The following is a 21,960-nucleotide window of genomic DNA, read 5'->3' on the forward strand; positions in this document are numbered from 1 at the left end:
GCTGGGATGACAAGTCTATCTTGTTTTTGGGGGGGGGGGGGGGAAGAGTCGTTTAAAGTTACTGGGATGACAAGTCTCACTGTTTGGGGGCGGGGGGGACAGAAAATCATTTAAAGTTAAAATTTACTGGGATGACAAATTTCTCGCTGGGGGGGGGGTGAGAAGAGAGCCGTTTAAAGTTGCTGGGATGACAAGTCTTTGTTTTGGGGGGGCAGTCGTTTCAAGTTGCTGGAATGACGAAACTCTTTGTTGGGGGAGTAATTTAAAGTTTAAAATTGCTGGGATGACACAAGTCTATCTTGTTTGGGGTAGCTCAAAAAGAGCGTCCTTTACAGTTACTGGGATGACAAGTCTCTCTTTTTACTTGGAGGGGGAAGAAACATTTAAAGTTTAAAATTACTTGGATGACACGTCTCTTTTTGTTGAGAGGGAGGGGGGGGAAGAATAGCCATTTGAAGTTGCTGGGATGTTCATTCGTTTAGAAATAAAAGTTTGTTAAAAGTTAAAAAAAGGACTTTGTTGCCACCCAGGAGGAAGTAGAGAAAGTTTACTGAGGATTAAGTTAGGCGTTTTGGATGTTGGAAAGATGAGGTTTTGGTGTTGGGAAGGATGGGGGTGTTTGCTGTGGGTCAGATAGTCTGGGTTAGTGGTGGACACACAGTTTGCCTTACCTGGCCCAGGTTGGTGAAGCCGTGCTCTCTGGCCACCCGCTCGGCCTCCTGCTGTCCCCCGGGGATTCTCACCGCCCAGGTGTTGCTGTAAACTTTGGCCGCCGAGGGGGCCCCGGCAGCGGCGCAGAGCGCGGCCAGGGTCCAGCAGGAGAGGACGGCCTTCAGCCCCCACTCCATCCCCCAAAGGCCCGCTCCGGACAGCTTCGCCAAGACGGTCAGCGTCTTCCTTACTCCGGCCACCGCTGGGGAGGGTCAACGGCTTACCCCCTGCCCTCCTGTCCCGCTGCCTCCTCCTCAGGGCCCCGGGCTCCACCGCCTCCCCAGTCTTCTCCCCCCTTCCTCCTCAGTCCCAGGGGAATGGGATTGGGACAGACCGGCACTCGCTGTCACTCTCCCTCTACCCCCCCACCCCGTGTAAGGATGGTCACTCGGCCCGTCTATCCGCCCCCCACCCTCTCCTCTTCCCTGAGGAACCGGTCACTCACTCACTCCGTGAGGTAAAAATAAAGGAAACAAATGGGGAACAGTGGCCGGAGTGGGGCCCTCAGCAGCAGCAGCGGTGCGGGGTGGCCATGGTGCGGGCTGAGTGAGGCAGCCGGAGGGTGGGGGACAGGACACGAACACCCCTCTCTCTGTCTCTCCCGGTCACTCTCGCTCTCCCCCCGGCTCCCCCTCAGCTCCGAGCGAACAACCCGCTTCCCGCGCGGCCCCTTCACTGAGCGCGCTCCTTCCCCCCCCCACCCCCGGCGCGCGCCCCGCCCAGCCAGCAGCGCCGCGCAAGCGTGCACAGCAAGAACGCGGACCGCAAAGAGGAAAACACAGAGCCAGTGCCCCGCCCCCCACCAGCCTCTTTTATCCCCGCGGCGCCGGCATAACCCCGCCCCTTAGCAAAGACCCGCCTCTCCTCCTACTGCCCCCGGTCCTTAGCACTGTCCAGCTCCTTCCCACAGCCCCGCCTCTCCGTTCATAGCCCCGCCTTTTCCTGCAGTCACTCCCCTTCCCACTACCACTCTCCTTCCCATAGCCCTGCATCTCCTCCCATTGTCCCGCCTCTTCCTGCAGCCCCATCTCTCCTCCCACAGCCCTGCCCCTTCCCAAAGCTCCTCCTCCGTAGATAGCCCCGCCCCTTCCCCCCGGCCCCGCTTCTCCTCCCGTAGCTCCGACCCGTAACTCCGCCTCTCCTACCATAGCCCCGCCCCTTCCCACAGGCCCACGGCGTCAATAATCCCGCCCCCTCTCTTTAAACACGCCCCTCAGCACGGTGTGCCATCACTTAGCCCCGCCCCTTCCCTTAGTCCCGCCCACTCGACGGTTGCCCTCTGTACGCAGCGCTGTGAGGCACTGCTGCTTCACAGCACTAGGGACGCGGGTTCGATTCCTGGCTTGGGTCACTGGCTGTGTGGAATTTGCTCCGGGTGATCCGGTTTCCTCCCACAGTCTGAAAGACGTGCGGGTTAGGTGCATTGACCTGAACAGGCACTGGAGTATGGTGACTAGGGGCCATGATAAATTACCCCTTAGTGTCAGGGGGATTAGCAGGGCAAAATACATGGGGCTACAGGAATAGGCCTGGGTGGGATTGTAGTTGGCGCAGACTCGATTGGCCGAATAGTGTCCTTTCTCGCACTGTATGGATTCTATGACTCTCCTCTTAACCCAGTCTCCCCTTTTCTTAGCACTGCCTCCCCTCTCCTAGCCCCACCTGCCACCCCTTTGACACCCCCCCCTGCCCTTAGCCTCCTCCCCTTATCCCCTCTTAGCTCTGCCTTTTCTTCCCTTAGCCCTGGCCCACCTCCTTTATCCCCACCCACCTCCTCTTAGCCCCGTCTCTGTCCCGCAGGGCGAGAGGTGACACATAACTCTTAGCACCACCCATAGCTCCGCTGTGACATCTGTCTTCCCTCTATTCGCAATGGTGTCACAGCCACATCCAACAAGCCACAAGAAGGCCATTTGGCCCCTCAAGCTTGCTCTACAATTCAATAAGATCATTTGATTTGATACATTATTTTGTCACATGTCTTAGTATGGTTATATTGTTCTATACAGACAAACATTGCACATAATATGGAGATGCTGGTGCTGGACTGGGGTACACACAGTAAAAAGTTCCACAACATCAGGTTTAACCTGATGTTGTGAGATACTTCTTACTGTGACAAGTGTTTCAGTTACAGATAGGGTGTAGAGAAAGATCAGCTTAATATAATGTAGGTCCATTTAAAAGTCTGATGGCAGCAGGGATGAAGCTGTTCTTGAATTGGTTGGTACATGTTTTCAGATTTTTTTATCTTCTTCCCAAAGGAAGAAGGTGGAAGAGGTGATGGCTTATCACTACTCATTGGAATTCAGAAGAGCGAGGGGAAATCTTACAGAAACATATAAGATTGTGAAGGGACTAGGTAAGATAGAAGCAGGGAAGTTGTTTCCAGGGGCAGGTGAAACTAGAACTAGGGGCATGGCCTCAAAATAAGGGGGAGCAGATTTAGGATTGAGTTGGGGAGGAACTTCTTCACACAAAGGGTTGTGAATCCGTGGAATTCCCTGCCCAGTGAAGCAGCTGAGGCTCCCTCATTGAATGTTTTTAAGGCAAAGATAGATAATTTTTTGAACAGTAAAGGAATTAAGGATTATGGTGAGTGGGCGGGTAAGTGGAGCTGAGTCCAGGAAACCATCAGCCACGATCTTATTGAATGGTGGAGCAGCTCGAGGGGCTGGATGGCCCACTCCTAATTCTTCTGTTCTTATGTTTATGTTTCCAGTTTCATATTCTCATCTACCCCTGAGCACCTTTTGATATCCTTTGTTTGAATTCAGGTCAGAAACTCCAAAGTGTTTTATGAAACTCACCTGGATCATAAGTTTGCACTTTGAATTTGTCTAGGATAAACATGATATGTTTGATTTAATTTGATGTATTATTATCACATGTATTAGTATACAGTGAAGAGCGTTGTTTCTTGTGCACACAATAGGAAAGCAGAAAGTGCAGAATATAGTGTTACAGTTCATAGCTGGGTTGTAGTGAAAGGTCAGCTTAATGCAAGGTCGGTCCATTCAAAAGTCTGATGGCAGCAGAGAAGTTGTTCTTGAATTGGTTGGTACATGACCTCAGACTTTTGTATCTTTTTCCCAATGGAATAAGGTCGAAGAGAGTATGTCCAGGGTCCGTGGGGTCCTTAGTTATGTCGGCTGCTTTGCTGAGGTGACAGGAAGTGTAGACGGAGTCAATGAATGGGAAGCTGGTTTGAGTGATGGACTTCATTCATGGCCCTTTGTAGTTTCTCGTGGTCTTGGGCAGAGCAGGAACCATACCACTCTGCGAAAGAAAGAATGCTTTCTATGGTGCATCTGTAAAAGTTGGTGAGAGTTGTAGCAGACATGCCGTATTTCCTTAGTCTTCTGAGAAAGTAGAGATGTTGATGGGCTTTCTTAACCACGGTGTCAGCGGGGGGGACCAGGCTGTTGGTGCTTGAAGCTCTCAACCATTTCTACTTCAGGTATGATTCAAATGACTCACCAGGGAGCTTTTTTCAAGTAAAGTTTATTTAAAGATATATTAACATGTATGGAAAGAAAATTAGCAAGAACTTTTATCAGTTACAAACAAAAACAATACAACCCTTAAAAAAAACCTAAAACATTCCAATCAAAAACTTCCCATAGACAAAAACCCTTCCCACAAGTTTAACACAGCAAAGACTATTGCTCACGTGATACTGGAACTGAGTCCTTTGGATGAATGCTGCAGTTCTCTTGAGGCACACACAGACAAGCTTGGAGTCAGAATAGCGTCCCAGGACATATCTGGTTGAGTCACCAACAGCAGATTCTCTACTCCAGGTAGGCAAGAAACTTTGCTTTCAGCTAACCAGCAGAATTTCAAAAACCAGGGAGAAAGAGAAACACTTATTTTCTACTTGATGTCCCTACTAAACTAATATTGCCACCAGCTAAACAGAAAATGAAACCATAAGTTCACTGAGAAGGGAAAAAAACAAGTCCAAAAACACACGACCTTCCTCCTAACAATGCAGGGTCAGAAAAGGTCCCAAAGTAAAAATAAACAACACCATTTAAACCATTGAAGGAGCAGTAATAAGACTTCTAGCAGATGGCCTGGCAGCAAAGAAACCAAAACAGCTTATGGCTGCAGAGAACCTGATTTTAAAAAAATCCTTAAAGGTACACTAATGTCACACCTTCCCTAACAAAAATCTACCTCCTTCTGCCTTAAAAAAATTCTACCACCCTGCTACTTCTGCCTTCTGAGGTAGAAAATTTCAAAGTCGCACAAAACTCAAAAAAAACTACTCATTCCTGTCCTTAGAACAGAGAAAGCTGAGGGGGGACACGACTGAGGTGTATTAGACAGTGAGGGTATCATTCAGGGTGAATCGGAAGCAGCTGTTCCCCTGGTCAATCACGAGGGGGCATAGTTTTAAGGTGAGGGGCAGGACATTCAGAGGAGATTTGAGAAAAAAGATCACTCAGAGGGTAGTGAGAATCTGGAATGCACTGCCTGGGAATGTGGAGGAGGCTAGACAACTTACAGCCTTTAAAAAGTTTTTGGGTGTGCATTTGAACTATCATAATATTCAAGGATATGGTACAAGTTCTGGAAAATGGAAATAGCATGACTTTAGTGGTAGTTATTGTCTCTGCTGTATGACTCTATGACTCCATAAAGGTGACCCCTAATTTTAAAACAGTGCCCTCTCGTTCTGGACTCGCAAATGAAAACATCCTTTCCATGCTAAGAAGGGCTAAAAGAGGACATGAGAAGACTTTGGCTGATAGGGTTAAGGAGAATCCTAAGGCGTTCTATAGGTATGTCAAGAACAGAAGGTTGGTTAGGGCAAGATTAGGGCCAGTTATCGACAGCAGAGGGAAGTTATGTGTGGAACCGGAGGAGATTGGAGAGGCATTGAACCAATATTTCTCTTCGGTGTTCACGCAGGGGGACATGGATATAGCTGAGGAGGACACTGGGTTGCAGGGGAGTAGAATTGACAGTGTTACAGTTGATAAGGAGGATGTGCTGGATATTCTGGAGGGTCTGAAAATAGATAAGTCCCCTGGTCCGGATGGGATTTACCCCAGGATTCTCTGGGAGGCAAGAGAAGTGATTGCAGAGCCTCTGGCTCTGATCTTCAGGTCGTCGTTGGCCTCTGGTATAGTACCGGAAGATTGGAGGTTAGCGAATGTTGTCCCATTGTTTAAGAAGGGGAACAGAGACTTCCCCGGGAATTATAGACCGGTGAGTCTCACTTCTGTTGTGGGCAAGGTTTTAGAAAAAATTATTAGGGATAGGATTTATAGTTATTTGGAGAGTAATGAATTGATTGGAGATAGTCAGCATGGTTTTGTGGCGGGTAGGTCGTGCCTTACTAACCTTATTGAGTTTTTTGAGAAAGTGACCAAAGAGGTGGATGGGGGTAAGGCAGTGGACGTGGTGTATATGGATTTTAGTAAGGCGTTTGATAAGGTTCACCATGGTAGGCTTCTGCAGAAAATGCAGATGTATGGGATTGGGGGTGATCTAGGGAATTGGATCAGGAATTGGCTAGCGGATAGGAGACAGAGGGTGGTGGTTGATGGTAAATATTCATCATGGAGTTCGGTTACGAGTGGTGTGCCTCAGGGATCTGTTTTGGGGCCACTGCTGTTTGTAATTTTTATTAATGATCTGGATGAGGGTATAGTTGGGTGGATTAGTAAATTTGCTGATGACACCAAAGTCGGAGGTGTGGTAGATAGTGAGGAAGGGTGTCATAGTTTGCAGGAAGACTTAGACAGGTTGCAGAGCTGGGCCGAGAGGTGGCGGATGGAGTTTAATGCGGAGAAGTGTGAGGTAATTCACTTTGGTAGGAATAACAGATGTGTCGAGTATAGGGCTAACGGGAGGACTTTGAATAGTGTGGATGAGCAGAGGGATCTAGGTGTATGTGTACATAGATCCCTGAAAGTTGGGAATCAAGTAGATAAGGTAGTTAAGAAGGCATACGGTGTCTTGGCGTTTATTGGTAGGGGGATTGAATTTAGGAGTCGCAGCGTTATGTTGCAACTGTACACAACTCTGGTGCGGCCGCACTTGGAGTACTGTGTGCAGTTCTGGTCCCCACATTACAGGAAGGATGTGGAGGCTTTGGAGAGGGTGCAGAGGAGGTTTACCAGGATGTTGCCTGGTATGGAGGGGAGGTCCTATGAGGAGAGGCTGAGGGATTTGGAGTTGTTTTCGCTGGAAAGAAGGCGGCTAAGAGGGGATCTTATTGAAACATATAAGATGATTAGAGGTTTAAATAGGGTGGATAGTGATAGCCTTTTTCCTCTGATGGAGAAATCTAGCACGAGGGGGCATGGCTTTAAATTAAGGGGGGGTAGTTATAGGACAGATGTCAAGGGTAGGTTCTTTACCCAGAGGGTGGTGAGGGATTGGAATGCCCTGCCTGCTGCGGTTGTAAATGCGCCTAGTTTGGGGGGCGTTTAAGAGATCCGTGGATAGGTTTATGGACGAAAAGGGATTGGTTTAGGTTAGTGGGTCATTGTTTTGTAACTGGTCGGCGCAACATCGTGGGCCAAAGGGCCTGTTCTGCGCTGTAATGTTCTATGTTCTATGCCCACTTCTCAGGACCATTCAGGATCTTATATACTTCAAGGAAGCCACTCATCTACACTCCAGTGGAAACAAGCCCAGTCTGTCCAACCTATCCCCTCATTCCAGATATCAATCTAGTAAATAAAGCAGGATACTGGAAATCCAAAATAAAGACTGAAATTGCTTTGAAAATGCAGCAGGTCTGTCAGCATCTGTGGAGCGAGAAGCAGAGTGGAAGCTTTGAGTCTATATGACGTCTTCAGATCTAAAGAGAGGGAGAAATGTGATGGATTCCACACTGTATAAAATGAGATGGAGCTGCAAGAGAAAATAGGTCAGAGATAGATGGAGCTCGGAGAAATTGCAACAAAGAGCTCTAGTGCATGAGACAAAGGAAGTGTTAATGGCAATTTGAAAGATGAGAGAAGGTGCTGATATTGACAAAATGGTAAGAAATCAGAATGTGTAATTGGCAGAACAAAGGTCAGTGCTCAGTGAAATCATAACTTACGAGGAAGTTAGAGATGGCCCAGCGGGGGAGGGGAAGGGAGGTTGCATTGAGACAAAAAGTGTTTTGGATAAAAAAGGGGTCAAGATGGAGGAGAAAGGTCACAGCCTGAAGTTGTTGAACTCATGTTGAGTCCTGAGTAACGTGTCTATTCGAAAGATGAGATGCTGTTGCTCAGTTAGTGTCGTTCATTAGAACATTGCAGCAGACTAAGAACAGACATTTGGGCATGACGACAAGATGCTGAGTTAAAATGGCAAGAAACAGCAAGGTAGGAGTCATGCTTGTTGTTCTACAAAGTAGTCACCCAGTCTGTGTTTAGTCTCCCCAGTGTTGAGGAAACAGCATTGGGAACAACGAATAAAATAGACCAAACTGAAGGAAAATTGAAAGACCCTAAGAAATTACAATGGGTCATGAATGTAGCCCAGTCTATCACGCAATCCAGCCTCCCATCTACTGACTCTGTCTATACTTCCCACTGCTTCAGAAAAGCAGCCAGCATAATCACGGACCCCATGCACCCTGGACATTCTCTCTTCTACCTTCTTCTATCGGAGAAAAATACAAAAGTTTGAGGCTGATTCAAGGACAGCTTCTTCCCTGCTGCTGTCAGACTTTTGAATGGGCCTCCCTTGCAGGAAGTTGATCTTTCTCTACACTCTCGCTATGACTGTAACCCCATATTCTGCACTCTCTCTTTTCCTTCTCTATGAATGGTATGCTTTGTCTGTATAGTGCACAAGAAATAATATTTTTCACTGTATACTAATAATAAACAATAATAAATCAAATCAAAATCAAGGAGGTGCAAGTAAAATGTTATTTCACCTGAAAGGAGTGTTTGGAGCCTTGGACAGTGAGAAGGGAGAAGGAAAAGGGGCAGGTGTTGCATCTCTTGCAGTTACATGGGAAAGCGCTAGAGAAACGGATCAGGGTGTCTGGGAGGGAGGAGTTCCTGTGGAAGATTGACAAGTGGGAGGTAGGGTGGGGAGCAGTGGGGGAAAGATGTGTTTAGTGGTGGCATCGTGCTGGAGTTGGCAGAAAAGGTGGCAAATGATCCTTTGAAAATGGAGAGTGGTATGGTGGAAAGTGAGGAGAAGAAGGACCCTATCATGGTTTTGGAAGGAGTGAGGGCAGAGGTTCCAGAAGCAGGTTGAACACATTTGAGTGTCCTGTCAACCATAATAATGCCAGGCAATTTGAGCAAAAAGTCAGACATGTCAGAGGCACTGTTTTTAAAGGTGGCATAATCAGAACGGATGCAATGGAGGTGGAGAAACTGGGGGAATGGGATGAAGTCCTTTCAGGGAAATGGGGTGTGAGAAGCTGCAGTTCAGGTAGCTGTGGAAGTCAGTGGACTTGTAATGAATATTGGTGGTCAGTCTATCACTGGAAATGGAGACAGAGAGGTCAAGGAAGGGAAGTGTTGGAGATGGAACATGTGAAAGTGAGAGAGAGGCGGAAATATGTAAACCTCCCTAAACCACCTCCAACATGTTTGTATCCTTAGTTAAATAAGGAGAGCAAAACATTAGAGATGTGGTCTTACCAAAGCCTGTAGAACTGAAGTATAACATCCTTACTTTTTTTTCAATTATTTCAACATTTTTCCTGATTTTATACCGATCCACAGATACAACCACCCACACCCACACATACCCTCATACATACACACCCAGATACACTCGCACACAACTACATACAATCCTGACTCACATGGAGTCCAATTATTCTTGACTCATTGACCTACTTTGGTTCCTTGTTTTTATTACAACAGATGTGGTTGTCGATTGCTCAGCACTAATTGTGCTTGAGAAAGTGAACTGCCTCCTTGAACTACTGCAGACCATGTGGTGTAGGTACACCCACAGTGCTGTTAGGGAGGGTCTTCCAGGATTTTGACCCAGTGAGGGAATGACGATGTGTGATTTGGAGGGGAACTTGCAGGTGGTGGGGTTCCCAGGGATCTGCTGCTCTTGTCCTGCTAGATGAGAGAATTTGTGGGCTTGGGAAGTGCTGTTGAAGGAGCCTTGTGAGTTACTGCAATGCATCTTATAGATAGTACACACTGCTGCCACTGTGCACCGGTGGTGGAGGGAGTGAATGTTTAAGGTGCTGGATAGGATGCTAATCAATGTGCTGATATGTCCTGGATGGTGTCAAGCTTCGTGATTGTTAATGGAGCTGCACTCATCCAGTCAAGTGATTAATATCCCATCACTTTGCTGATGATCAGTAGAAGATTAATAGGGATTTATCCCATTTTTGTAGACAACACATACCTGGGCAAATTTACACATTGCTAGGTAGATACCACTGTTTTAGCTGTGCTGAACTAAGAGTGTGGTTAACTCTGCAGCACAAGTCTTCAGGAGTATTGCCGGAATATTTTCAGGGCTCATAGTGTTTGCAATATCCAGTGTCTTCAGCCATTTCTTGATATCAAGTGCAGTGATCTGAATTAGCAGGACAAAGAACAGAAAATTACAGCACAGAAACAGGCCCTTCACCCCTCCAATCCTGCATCGACCATGCTGCGTGACTGAACAAAAGCCCCCTATCCTTCCGGGGACCATGTCCCTCTATTCCCATCCTATTCGTGTATTTGTCAAGACACCCCTTAAAACTCAATATTATATCTGCTTCCACTACCTTCCCTGGCAGTGAGCTCCAGGCAACCACCACTCTGTGTAAAACATCTGCCTTGTATGTCTCCTTTAAACCTTGCCCCTTGCACCTTCGACCTGTGCCCGCTAGTAATTGACTCTTCCACCCTGGGAAAAAATACCAACAGCTGTGAAGCTGGGGACCTCCGGAGGAGGCTGAGATGGATCATCCACTCAGCACTTCTGACTTAAGATTGTTGCAAATGCTTCAGTCTTGTAATACCATAAGACCAGAAGAAATAGGCCCAGGAGTAGACCATTCAGCCCCTCGAGCCTGCTCCACCATTCAATAGGATCGTGGCTGATCTGACATTCCTCATGTCCACTTTCCTGCCGTTTCTCCGTCATCCTTGATTCCCTTACTGATCAAAAACCTGTCTCAGCTTTAAACATACATATAACTTTGCCTGCACAGATCTCTGTAGCATGGAATTCCAAAGACTCACAACCCTCTGAGAGAAGAAAATTCCTCCTTATCTCAGTCTTAATTGGCACCCCTTTATTCTGAGACTGTGCTCTCTGGTCCCAGATTCTCCCATGAAGGGAAACATCCTCTCAGCATCTATCCTGTCAAACCCTTTAAGAATCCTATACATTTAAACGAGATCACCTCTCATTCTTCTAAATTCCAATGAGTCCCAACCTGTTTCCTCCTGAAACAATCCCTCCATACTGGGGATCATTCTAGTGAACCTTCTCTGAACTGCCTCTAATGAAATAATATCTTTCCTTAAATAAGGGCACCAAAATGGCTCACAGTGCTCCTGATTGGCCTCACCAGTATCTTATACAGTTGCAGCAAAACTTCCCAAATCTTACACTCCAAATGCCTTAAATTAAGACCAACATTCCATTCACCTTCCTGATTACCTGCTGTACCCATGTGCTAGCTTTCTGTGTTTTGTGCACAAGTAACCCCAAGTCCCTTTGTTGGCAGCTTTCTGCAGTTTTTCTCCGTTTAAATAATACTCTATTCTTTTGTTCTCCCTTCCAAAATAAACTTCACATTTTCCCCCATTATACTCCATTTGCCAACTTTTTTGCTCACTTACTTAACATATTGGCAGGGTGGCACAGTGGTTAGCACTGCTGCCTCACAGCACTGGGGACCCGGATTCAATCCCTGGCTTGGGTCACTGTCTGTGTGGAGTCTGCATGTTCTCCCCGTATCTGCGTGGGTTTCCTCTGGGCGCTCCGGTTTCCTCCCACAGTCCGAAAGACGTGCTGGTCAGGTGCATTGGCCGTGCTAAATTTTCCCTCAGTGTATCTGAACAGGTGCCAGAGTGTGGCGACTAGGGGATTTTCACAGTAACCTCATTGCAGAGTTAATGTAAGCCTACTTGTGGCTAATAAATAAACTTTTTAAACTATCGATATCTCTTTGTAAACTGTTTGTATCCGTCTTGCAATTTGCCTTTCCACCTATTTTTGCGTCATCTGAAAACTTGGCTATGGTTCAATCGCCTTCTTCTTCCAGGTCATTAATATATGTTATAAACAGTTGCGATCCCAGCACTGATCCGTGTGGAATCACACGTCACCAATCTGAAGAAAAACCCCTTATCTCTACTCGCTGTTTCCTTCCAATTAGCCAATTCTCCATCCCTGCCAATACACTACCTCTAACATCATGGACTCTGATCTATGACTTAACCTTTTGTGAGATATCTTGTCAAACACCTTCTAGAAGTCCAAATACACATCTACTGGTTCCCTTCTACCAATTGTGGTTGAGACTTTAATGAAAAACTCGAATTAGTCACACACAATTTCCCTTTCATGAATCCATGCCAATTTTTCTTGATTAGATTAGGGGTGGCACAGTGGTTAGCACTTGTTGTCTCACAGCGCCAGAGACCCGGGTTCAATTCTGGCCTTCGGTCACTGTGTGGAGTTTGCACATTCTCCCTGTGTCTGTGTGGGTTTCCTCTGGGTGCTCTGATTTACTCCCACAGTCCAAAGATGTGCAGGTTAGGTTGATTGGTCATGCTAAATTGACTCTAGTGTTAGGGGATTAGTAGGGTAAATATGTGGGGTTATGGGGCCTGGGTGGGATTGTGAGCATTGCAGATACGATGGGCCAGAGGACCTCCTTCTGCATTGTAGGAATACAATGATTCTATGATTAAATTTTCCAAATGTACTGGTATTTAGAGACACAACAACTGATTAGGGACAGTCAGCATGTCTTTGTGAGTGGAAAGTAATGTCTCACAAATTTGATTGAGTTTCTTGAAGGGGTAACCAAGAAGGTAGATGAGGGCAGTGCAGTTGATGTTGTCTACATTGACTTTAGCAAGGTCTTTGACAAGGTACTGTATGGTAGGTTGTTGCATAAGGTTAAATCTCACGGGATCCAGGGTGAGGTAGTTAAATGGATACAAAATTGGCTTGATGACAGAAACCAGAGGTAGTTGTAGAGGGTTGTTTTTCTAACTGCAGACCTGTGACCAGCGGTGTGCCTCAGGGATCAGTGCTGGGTCCACTATTATTTGTCATTTATATTAATGATTTAGATGAGGATATAGGAGGCATGGTTAGTAAGTTTGCAGATGACAGCAAGATTGGTGGCATAGTGGACTGTGAAGAAGGTTATCTTGGATTGTAATGGGATCTTGATCAATTGGGCCAGTGGGCTGACAAATGGCAAATGGAGTTCAATTTAGATAACTGCGAGGTGATGCATTTTGGTTGATTGAACCAGGGCAGGACTTACTCAGTTAATGGTAGGGCGCTGGGGAGAGTTACAGAACAAAGAGATGTAGGAGTACAGCTTCATAGCTCCTTGAAAGTGGAGTCACAGGTGGACAGAGTGGTGAAGAAGGCATTCAGCATGCTTGGTTTCATTGGTCAGAACATTGAATACAGGAGTTGGGACTTCTTATTGACATTGGTAAGGCCACACTTGGAATACTGTGTACAGTTCTGGTCACCCTATTATAGAAAGGATATTATTAAACTAGAAAGAGTGCAGAAGAGATTTACTAGGATGTGACTGGGACTTCATAGTTTGAGTTATAAGGAGAGGCTGGGTAGACTGGGACTTTTTCTCTGGAGTGTAGAAGGCTGAGGGGTGATCTTATAGAGGTCTATAAAATAATGAGGGGCATAGATCAGCTAGATAGTCAATATCTTTTCCCAAAGGTGGGGGGGGTCTAAAATTAGGTTTAAGGTGAGAGGGGAGAGATACAAAGGGGTCTAGAGAGGGTGGTGAGTGTCTGGAACAAGCTGCCAGAAGCAGTAGTACAGCGGGTACAATTTTGTCTTTTAAAAAGCATTTAGACCATTAAGATGGGTATAGAGAGATATGGGCCAAATGCGGGCAATTGGGACTAACTTAGGGGTTTTAAAAAAAGGGTGGCATGGACAACTTGGGCCAAAGGGCCTGTTTCAGTGCTTTAAACCTCTATGACTCTACCGCTATTATTTCCTTCATGATTGATTCCAACATTTTTCCAAAAATAGATGTTGAGATAATCGACTTGTAGATACCCATTTTTTGCCTCCCTCCCTTTTTGAATAGGTGTGTCACATTGGCAGTTTTCCAATTCTCCCGTACTTCTCCAGAATCCAAGGATTTTTGGAAAATTACACCCAATGCTTGTGCCATCTGTGTAGCTGCTTCTTTTAGGATGCGAGGATGGAAGCCATCTGGGCCAGGGAACTTAGCTGCCTTTAACCCCCATTTGTTTGTCTCATACTACCTGTCTAATTATGGTATTTAATTCCTTTTCTTCAAAGAATTGATGAAAGAAATTGGTTTCATGGAAGGTGGTCCTATTGTCACCCCTTGAGGTAATTCTGAAGCTGATATGTAGACTATCAACCAAAGACTCATTAGCAAAGCTGCAAGACTCATGTCAGTAGGATGAATTTAATGTGAAACTATCAGGACTCATTCACTAAATGTGGAAACCAGAATTATTGGAGGTTGTTTGGCCCCTCGAGTCTGTAACAACAGCAATCCATTCAGTCCCTATCCCTATAACCTAATGCATTTAACCTAGCTAATCCCCCTGACATTCAAGGTCAATTTAGCATGGCCAATCCATCTAACCCTCACATCTTTGGACCATAGGAGGAAACTGGAGCACCCGGATGAAACCCACACAGACACGAGGAGAACATGCAAGCTCCACACAGTCATCCAAGGCCAGAATTGAACCTGGGTCCTTGGCGCTGTGAGGCAGCAGTGCTAACCACTGTGCCATCCAGGCACAATATCAAATAAATACCAGCATAAAGCAACAAGGAGACATTGGGACAGGTGACCAAAAGCTCAGTTAAAGACATTAAGTTTTAAGGAACAGAAAGGGAGAGAGAGGTGGAGAGGTTGAGGGAGGGATTCAAGAGGTTAGGCCGAAGCATCCAAAGAAGCAGCTGTTGATTATGAAGTGATTACAATCAGGGATGTGCAAGAGACCAGAAATGGAAATATGCTGGAGTGTTGCGGAGCTGGAGGAGATGCTGGAGATAAGGAAGGATGATGAGAATTTTGATACTGAAATGTTTCCAGCTCAGATGTAGAAGAGTGAGGACAGACATGAAAAGTAAACAGGACTTTGTGCAAGTTAACACAGGGCCAGCACAGCTTGAGATCAGCTGGAAATGAAATTTCAGATATCTTCTTTTGAAAACAAACAAAATTGCATCTTAAAGGGATGGTTAGTAACACTGATGTAGAAGCCAGAAAACATCAAAGCAATAACAACTTAAATTAATCTAACTCTGTAAAAGTGGATGTACAACTCTCTACCCCAGACAACGAAGGAAGTCCAGCCATTGAGTTTTCTCCAGACCAGGAGTGATGGAGTTTGGGTGCCAGAAGAATCCGGGGATATGACACTCTCCCAGGACAGTCAATGATCAGGAACGATCATATTCAATGGTGGAGTAGGCTCAGAAGGTGGGATGCCTCCTCATCATTAATGTTCAAGCTGCTTCTCTGTGTGGGTTTGGCACTCCTGACTTGACCACAGGATAGATTGCTATCTAATTGTGTCAGCAAAAAGAGGCAAACATGTAATCACCTTCGGGAAAACACGCTGTGGTCAGGCTGAGTTCTTGGTAGAGCAAATAGAGAATTTCCTGCCATTTTGGTCATGACTGCATCAAGAATTTCCTCTGTTGGTTTTTCTGATTGTAAGAAACGGACTTCCCCCAGTTTTTCTATCTTCCTTGCCTAAGCAACTTTTACACATTCCACACACACTGACTCTCACTGGGATACGGGTCCCACACACACTGACTCTCACTGGGGTACGGGTCCCACACACACTGACTCTCACTGGGGTACGGGTTCCACACACACTGACTCTCACTGGGGTACGGGTGCCACACACACTGACTCTCACTGGGGTACGGGTCCCACACACACTGACTCTCACTGGGGCACGGGTTCCACACACACTGACTCTCACTGGGGTACGGGTCCCACACACACTGACTCTCACTGGGGCACGGGTTCCACACACACTGACTCTCACTGGGGTACGGGTTCCACACACACTGACTCTCACTGGGGTACGGGTCCCACACACACTGACTCTCACTGGGGCACGGGTTCCACACACACTGACTCTCACTGGGGTACGGGTTCCACACACACTGACTCTCACTGGGATACGGGTTCCAAACACACTGACTCTCACTGGGGTACGGGTCCCACACACACTGACTCTCACTGGGGTACGGGTCACACACACACTGACTCTCACTGGGGTACGGGTCCCACACACACTGACTCTCACTGGGGTACGGGTTCCACACACACTGACTCTCACTGGGGTACGGGTCCCACACACACTGACTCTCACTGGGGTACGGGTTCCACACACACTGACTCTCACTGGGGTACGGGTTCCACACACACTGACTCTCACTGGGATACGGGTTCCAAACACACTGACTCTCACTGGGGTACGGGTCCCACACACACTGACTCTCACTGGGGTACGGGTCACACACACACTGACTCTCACTGGGGTACGGGTCCCACACACACTGACTCTCACTGGGGTACGGGTTCCACACACACTGACTCTCACTGGGGTACGGGTTCCACACACACTGACTCTCACTGGGGTACGGGTCCCACACACACTGACTCTCACTGGGGTACGGGTCCCACACACACTGACTCTCACTGGGGTACGGGTCCCACACACACTGACTCTCACTGGGGTACGGGTCCCACACACACTGACTCTCACTGGGGTACGGGTCCCACACACACTGACTCTCACTGGGGTACGGGTCCCACACATACTGACTCTCACTGGGGTACGGGTCCCACACACACTGACTCTCACTGGGGTACGGGTTCCCAACACACTGACTCTCACTGGGGTACGGGTCCCACACACACACTGACTCTCACTGGGGTACGGGTCCCACACACACACTGACTCTCACTGGGGTACGGGTCCCACACATACTGACTCTCACTGGGGTACGGGTTCCACACACACTGACTCTCACTGGGGTACGGGTCCCACACATACTGACTCTCACTGGGGTACGGGTTCCCAACACACTGACTCTCACTGGGGTACGGGTCCCACACACACACTGACTCTCACTGGGGTACGGGTCCCACACACACTGACTCTCACTGGGGTACGGGTTCCACACACACTGACTCTCACTGGGGTACGGGTTCCACACACACTGACTCTCACTGGGGTACGGGTTCCACACACACTGACTCTCACTGGGGCACGGGTTCCACACACACTGACTCTCACTGGGGTACGGGTCCCACACACACTGACTCTCACTGGGGTACGGGTCCCACACACACACTGACTCTCACTGGGGTACGGGTCCCACACACACACTGAATCTCACTGGGGTACGGGTCCCACACACACTGGCTCTCACTGGGGTACGGGTCCCACACATACTGACTCTCACTGGGGTACGGGTTCCAAACACACTGACTCTCACTGGGGTACGGGTCCCACACACACACTGACTCTCACTGGGGTACGGGTTCCAAACACACTGACTCTCACTGGGGTACGGGTTCCACACACACTGACTCTCACTGGGGTACGGGTCCCACACACGCTGACTCTCACTGGGGTACGGGTCCCACACACACACTGACTCTCACTGGGGTACGGGTCCCACACATACTGACTCTCACTGGGGTACGGGTTCCAAACACACTGACTCTCACTGGGGTACGGGTCCCACACACACACTGACTCTCACTGGGGTACGGGTCCCACACACACTGACTCTCACTGGGGTACGGGTTCCACACACACTGACTCTCACTGGGGTACGGGTCCCACACACACTGACTCTCACTGGGGTACGGGTCCCACACACACTGACTCTCACTGGGGTACGGGTCCCACACACACTGACTCTGACTGGGGTACGGGTCCCACACACACTGACTCTCACTGGGGTACGGGTTCCACACACACTGACTCTCACTGGGGTACGGGTCCCACACACACTGACTCTCACTGGGGTACGGGTCCCACACACACTGACTCTCACTGGGGTACGGGTTCCACACACACTGACTCTCACTGGGGTACGGGTCCCACACACACTGACTCTCACTGGGGTACGGGTCCCACACACACTGACTCTCACTGGGGTACGGGTCCCACACACACTGACTCTCACTGGGGTACGGGTCCCACACACACACTGACTCTCACTGGGGTACGGGTCCCACACACACACTGACTCTCACTGGGGTACGGGTCCCACACACACACTGACTCTCACTGGGGTACGGGTCCCACACACACTGACTGTCACTGGGGTACAGGTCCCACACACACACTGACTCTCACTGGGGTACGGGTTCCAAACACACTGACTCTCACTGGGATACAGGTTCACACACACAGACTCTCAGTGGGGTCTGAGTAATTTTTTTTGCAGGTTTATATTATTAAAGAAAATGTTGAATCCTGTTGCAAGTAAAACATTTTAATGTTCTCCGAAGAGTCTTCACCTTGTAGTGAAGCTAACAGATGGGATGCATTAATCTAATAGCTCCATCTATGGAGAGCTGCTCTGCATTACCTTCCTTACTGCACCCAATATCTTTGTGACCCTCTGTTCATACTTGACATTGCTCCATTTCATCTTGTTTTGCCTTAACGGCAGTCAGTTAATGATGCCTGTACTCATGTTTACCATCAGAAGATTTGTTTAAACGTTGTTTCAATGCTACTAGGAGATGGAGTATAAAAGCTGGGACGTCTTGCTGCAATTGTATAAGGTACTGGTGAGGCCGCACCTAGAGTACTGTGTGCAATTTTGGTCCCCTTATTTAAGAAAGGATATATTAGCTTTGGAGGGAGTGCAGAGAAAGTTCACCAGGTTGATTCCGGAGATGAGGGGGTTAGCTTATGAGGAGAGACTGTGCAGGTTGGGCCTGTACTCGTTGGAGTTTAGAAGGCTGAGGGGAGATCTTATAGAGACATATGAGATAATGAAGGGGCTAGACAGGGTAGAAGCAGAGAGATTATTTCCATTTAGAAAGGAAACAAGAACTAGAGGGCACAGACTCAAAATAAGGGGGAGTCAATTTAAAACAGAGTTGAGGAGGAACTTCTTTTCCCAGAGGGTAATGAGTCTTTGGAATTCTCTGCCCATTGAAGCAGTGGAGGCTACCTCGTTAAATGTGTTTAAGTCACAGATAGATAGATTTTTGACCAATAAGGGGATTAAGAGTTATGGGGAGCAGGCGGGTAAATGGAACTGAACCACTATCAGATCAGCCATGATCTTACTGAATGACAGGGCAGGATTGAGGGGCTAGATGGCCTACTCCTGCTCCTATTTCTTATGTTCTTATGTGCTTGCTGCTCATCTTCAGATCAATTGGCCACAGCAAGTGCTCAGGAGACGGAAGAATTAGGTACTCGAGTCAGGTTGAGAGGACAAAGGAGTCAGAGGGTGGGTTTGGCAATGGGAGTGGCCATGAATTGGAGGGTCATGAGAAGAAGGGTCCTCAGATTAGGGGCAGCGTGGTGGCACAATGGTTAGCACTGCAGCCTCACAGCTCCAGGGACCTGAGTTCGATTCCCTTGGGTCACTGTCTGTGCAGAGTCTGCATGTTCTCCCCATGTCTGCATGGGTTTTCTCCTGGGGGCTCTGGTTTTCTCCCGCTGTCCAAAGGACATGGTGGTTATGTGCATTGGCCAGGATAAATTCTCCCTCAGTATACCGGAACAGGGCTGGTGTGGCAACTAGGAAACTTTCACAGTAACTTTATTGTAGTGTTAATGTAATCCTACTTGTGAATAATAAATAAAACTTTAACTTTAAGGGAGGTCTGAGAAGGATTGGCAGCAAGTGAAAGGTACAGTCAGCTTATTTTATATTTTTAAGCTTATTTTGAAAGTTATTTATTTTACCAATATAGGAATTTATCAATGGAAAGTGTTTACCTTTAATGTTTTCATGTTTTTTTTCTTTGATAAGGAATGTCCTTCAGAACTCAACTATAACCTTTCGTTTGATTTTATTGGAAAATGTGTTTCACTTATGGTTATGATTTTCAGGGTGATATGAGAACATTAAGTGAGGACCACTTGTGTGGCAGATTTGGTGAACATGCCCTCCGTGTCAGGCCACCACTATCATCACAAAATCTGAATTCAGTGTGAGGTTTTTGGTTTATTCATGACTTTACCAAAGAGACCTTGAAATACCATGGTTAGAACATCCCACAAACAGCAATAATGATATGAACAATCATAGAATCCTTATAGTGCAGAACAGGCCATTTTCCCATCAAGTCTGCACTGACTTTCTGACAGGGTATCTTGACCGAGTCCTCTCCCCTGCCCTATCCCTATAATGTAGAGATGCCGGCGTTAGACTGGGGCAAACACAGTAAGAAGTCTCACAACACCAGGTTAAAGTCCAACAGGTTTATTTGGTAGCAAAAGCCACTAGCTTTCGGAGCGCTTGCTGCTCCTTCGTCAGGTAAGTGGGAGTTCCTGCCCCCCATTTACCTGATGAAGGAGCAGCGCTCCGAAAGCTAGTGGCTTTTGCTACCAAATAAACATGTTGGACTTTAACCTGGTGTAGTGAGACTTCTTACTGTATCTATCCCTACAAACCTAAACATTTCCCCTGGCTAATCCAACTAACCTACATACCTTTAGACATGAAAGGTCAATTTTAGCACGGCCAGTGCACACATCTTTGGACTGTGGGAGGAAAGTGGAGTGCCTGGAGGAAACCCACACAGACACGGGGAGAATGTGCAGACTCCACACAGTCAGTGACCCAAGGCTGGAATTGAACCTGGGTCCCTGAAGCTGTGAGGCAGCAGTGTTAACCAATGTGCAGGAATAGGACATTTGACCCTTCAAGTCTGTGGAAACTGGCTATCAGTTTTTGCTCGGCGACTCTGCATTGTGTGTTGTGAAGGCTGCCTTGGAGAACACTTATCCGAAGATCAAAGGCTGAAGTGTTCACCAACAGGAAGGCAACATTCCTGCCTGGTGATTGTCGAGCGGAGTCCATTCATCCGTTTTTAAACGCATCTGCATGGTCTCGCCAATGTACCATTCCTCAGGATATCCTTTCCTGAATCGCTGAGCAGAAACTGATAAGCCAAGTTCCGCACAAATGAGGACAGCCTCAACCGGGATCTTAGTTCATGTCACACTATCTGTAACTCCCACAACTTGCCGGGGCTTGCAAAAATCTCACTAACTGTTGTGTCTAGAGACAATACACATCTCTAACCTGTGTTTAACCCTTACTCCACTCACATTGTCTGTCCCTTTAAGACTTGATTACCTGTAAAAACTCGCACTCCAATCATTATCTTGTAAATTGAGTTTGCGTCTATATATGCCCTGTTTGTGAACACAACTCCTCACTCACCTACGTTTCACATTATAGATTGCACACCCTTTTTGGTTTTCTGAAACACCTTTTACTGATGTTCTGTTTGCACTTCAGTCCCACGCTCCTGACCTACGGGCACCTGGTGCAGAGAGGGGCAGGTCGGGATGCTGACCTCCTCGTGAACCTGCTCCTAGGCCTGGCGAGACGTGCCATCAGTAGGTCCAGGCAGCGGGCGATCGACGGGGTCTGACTGTCTGCCCCTCTACCGCAGCTACATTCACAGCCAGGTGTCCCTGGAGAGGGAGCATGCGGTGTCCACGGGCACAGTTGATGCCGTCCGTGCCCGCTGGGCACTGCAGGGGCTGGGGTGCGACAATCACATTTTGATTTAAAGTTTTAAGTTTCCTTTCGATTTTGGTTTTTGTTCGGGCCATTCCCCCCCCCTTCCTTTTTGGGGGGGCTGCCCCTTGTAATTTGTCCCTAAGTTAATTTGAGTTTGTTTGTTTGTTTGGCATGCAAAAGAGCAACTCCTCACTCACCTGATGAAGGAGTGAGACTCCTAAAGCTTGTGCTACCAAATAAACCTGTTGGACTTTAACCTGGTGTAGTGAGGCTTCTTACTGCGTTCACCCCAGTCCAACACCTCTACGTCAGGGCTATTATTTTAGT

General features: G+C 47.5%; 1 protein-coding gene across 1 annotated transcript in view; it reads right to left on the bottom strand.

The window, feature by feature from the left end:
* furina (furin (paired basic amino acid cleaving enzyme) a) overlaps positions 1–1,373 on the bottom strand; it is a 101,034-nt gene extending 99,661 nt beyond the window's left edge. Inside the window, exon 1 of the mRNA XM_080216248.1 lies at positions 672–1,373. Coding sequence (XP_080072374.1) covers positions 672–848 — 177 coding nt within the window. The 5' untranslated portion in view covers positions 849–1,373. The remainder of the gene's footprint in view (positions 1–671) is intronic.
* Positions 1,374–21,960: the final 20,587 nt, after the last annotated feature.

The sequence above is a fragment of the Carcharhinus amblyrhynchos genome, chromosome 32 (assembly GCF_965287045.1).
Source record: "Carcharhinus amblyrhynchos chromosome 32, sCarAmb.v2.hapA, whole genome shotgun sequence".
In the NCBI taxonomy this organism is placed as follows: domain Eukaryota; kingdom Metazoa; phylum Chordata; class Chondrichthyes; order Carcharhiniformes; family Carcharhinidae; genus Carcharhinus; species Carcharhinus amblyrhynchos.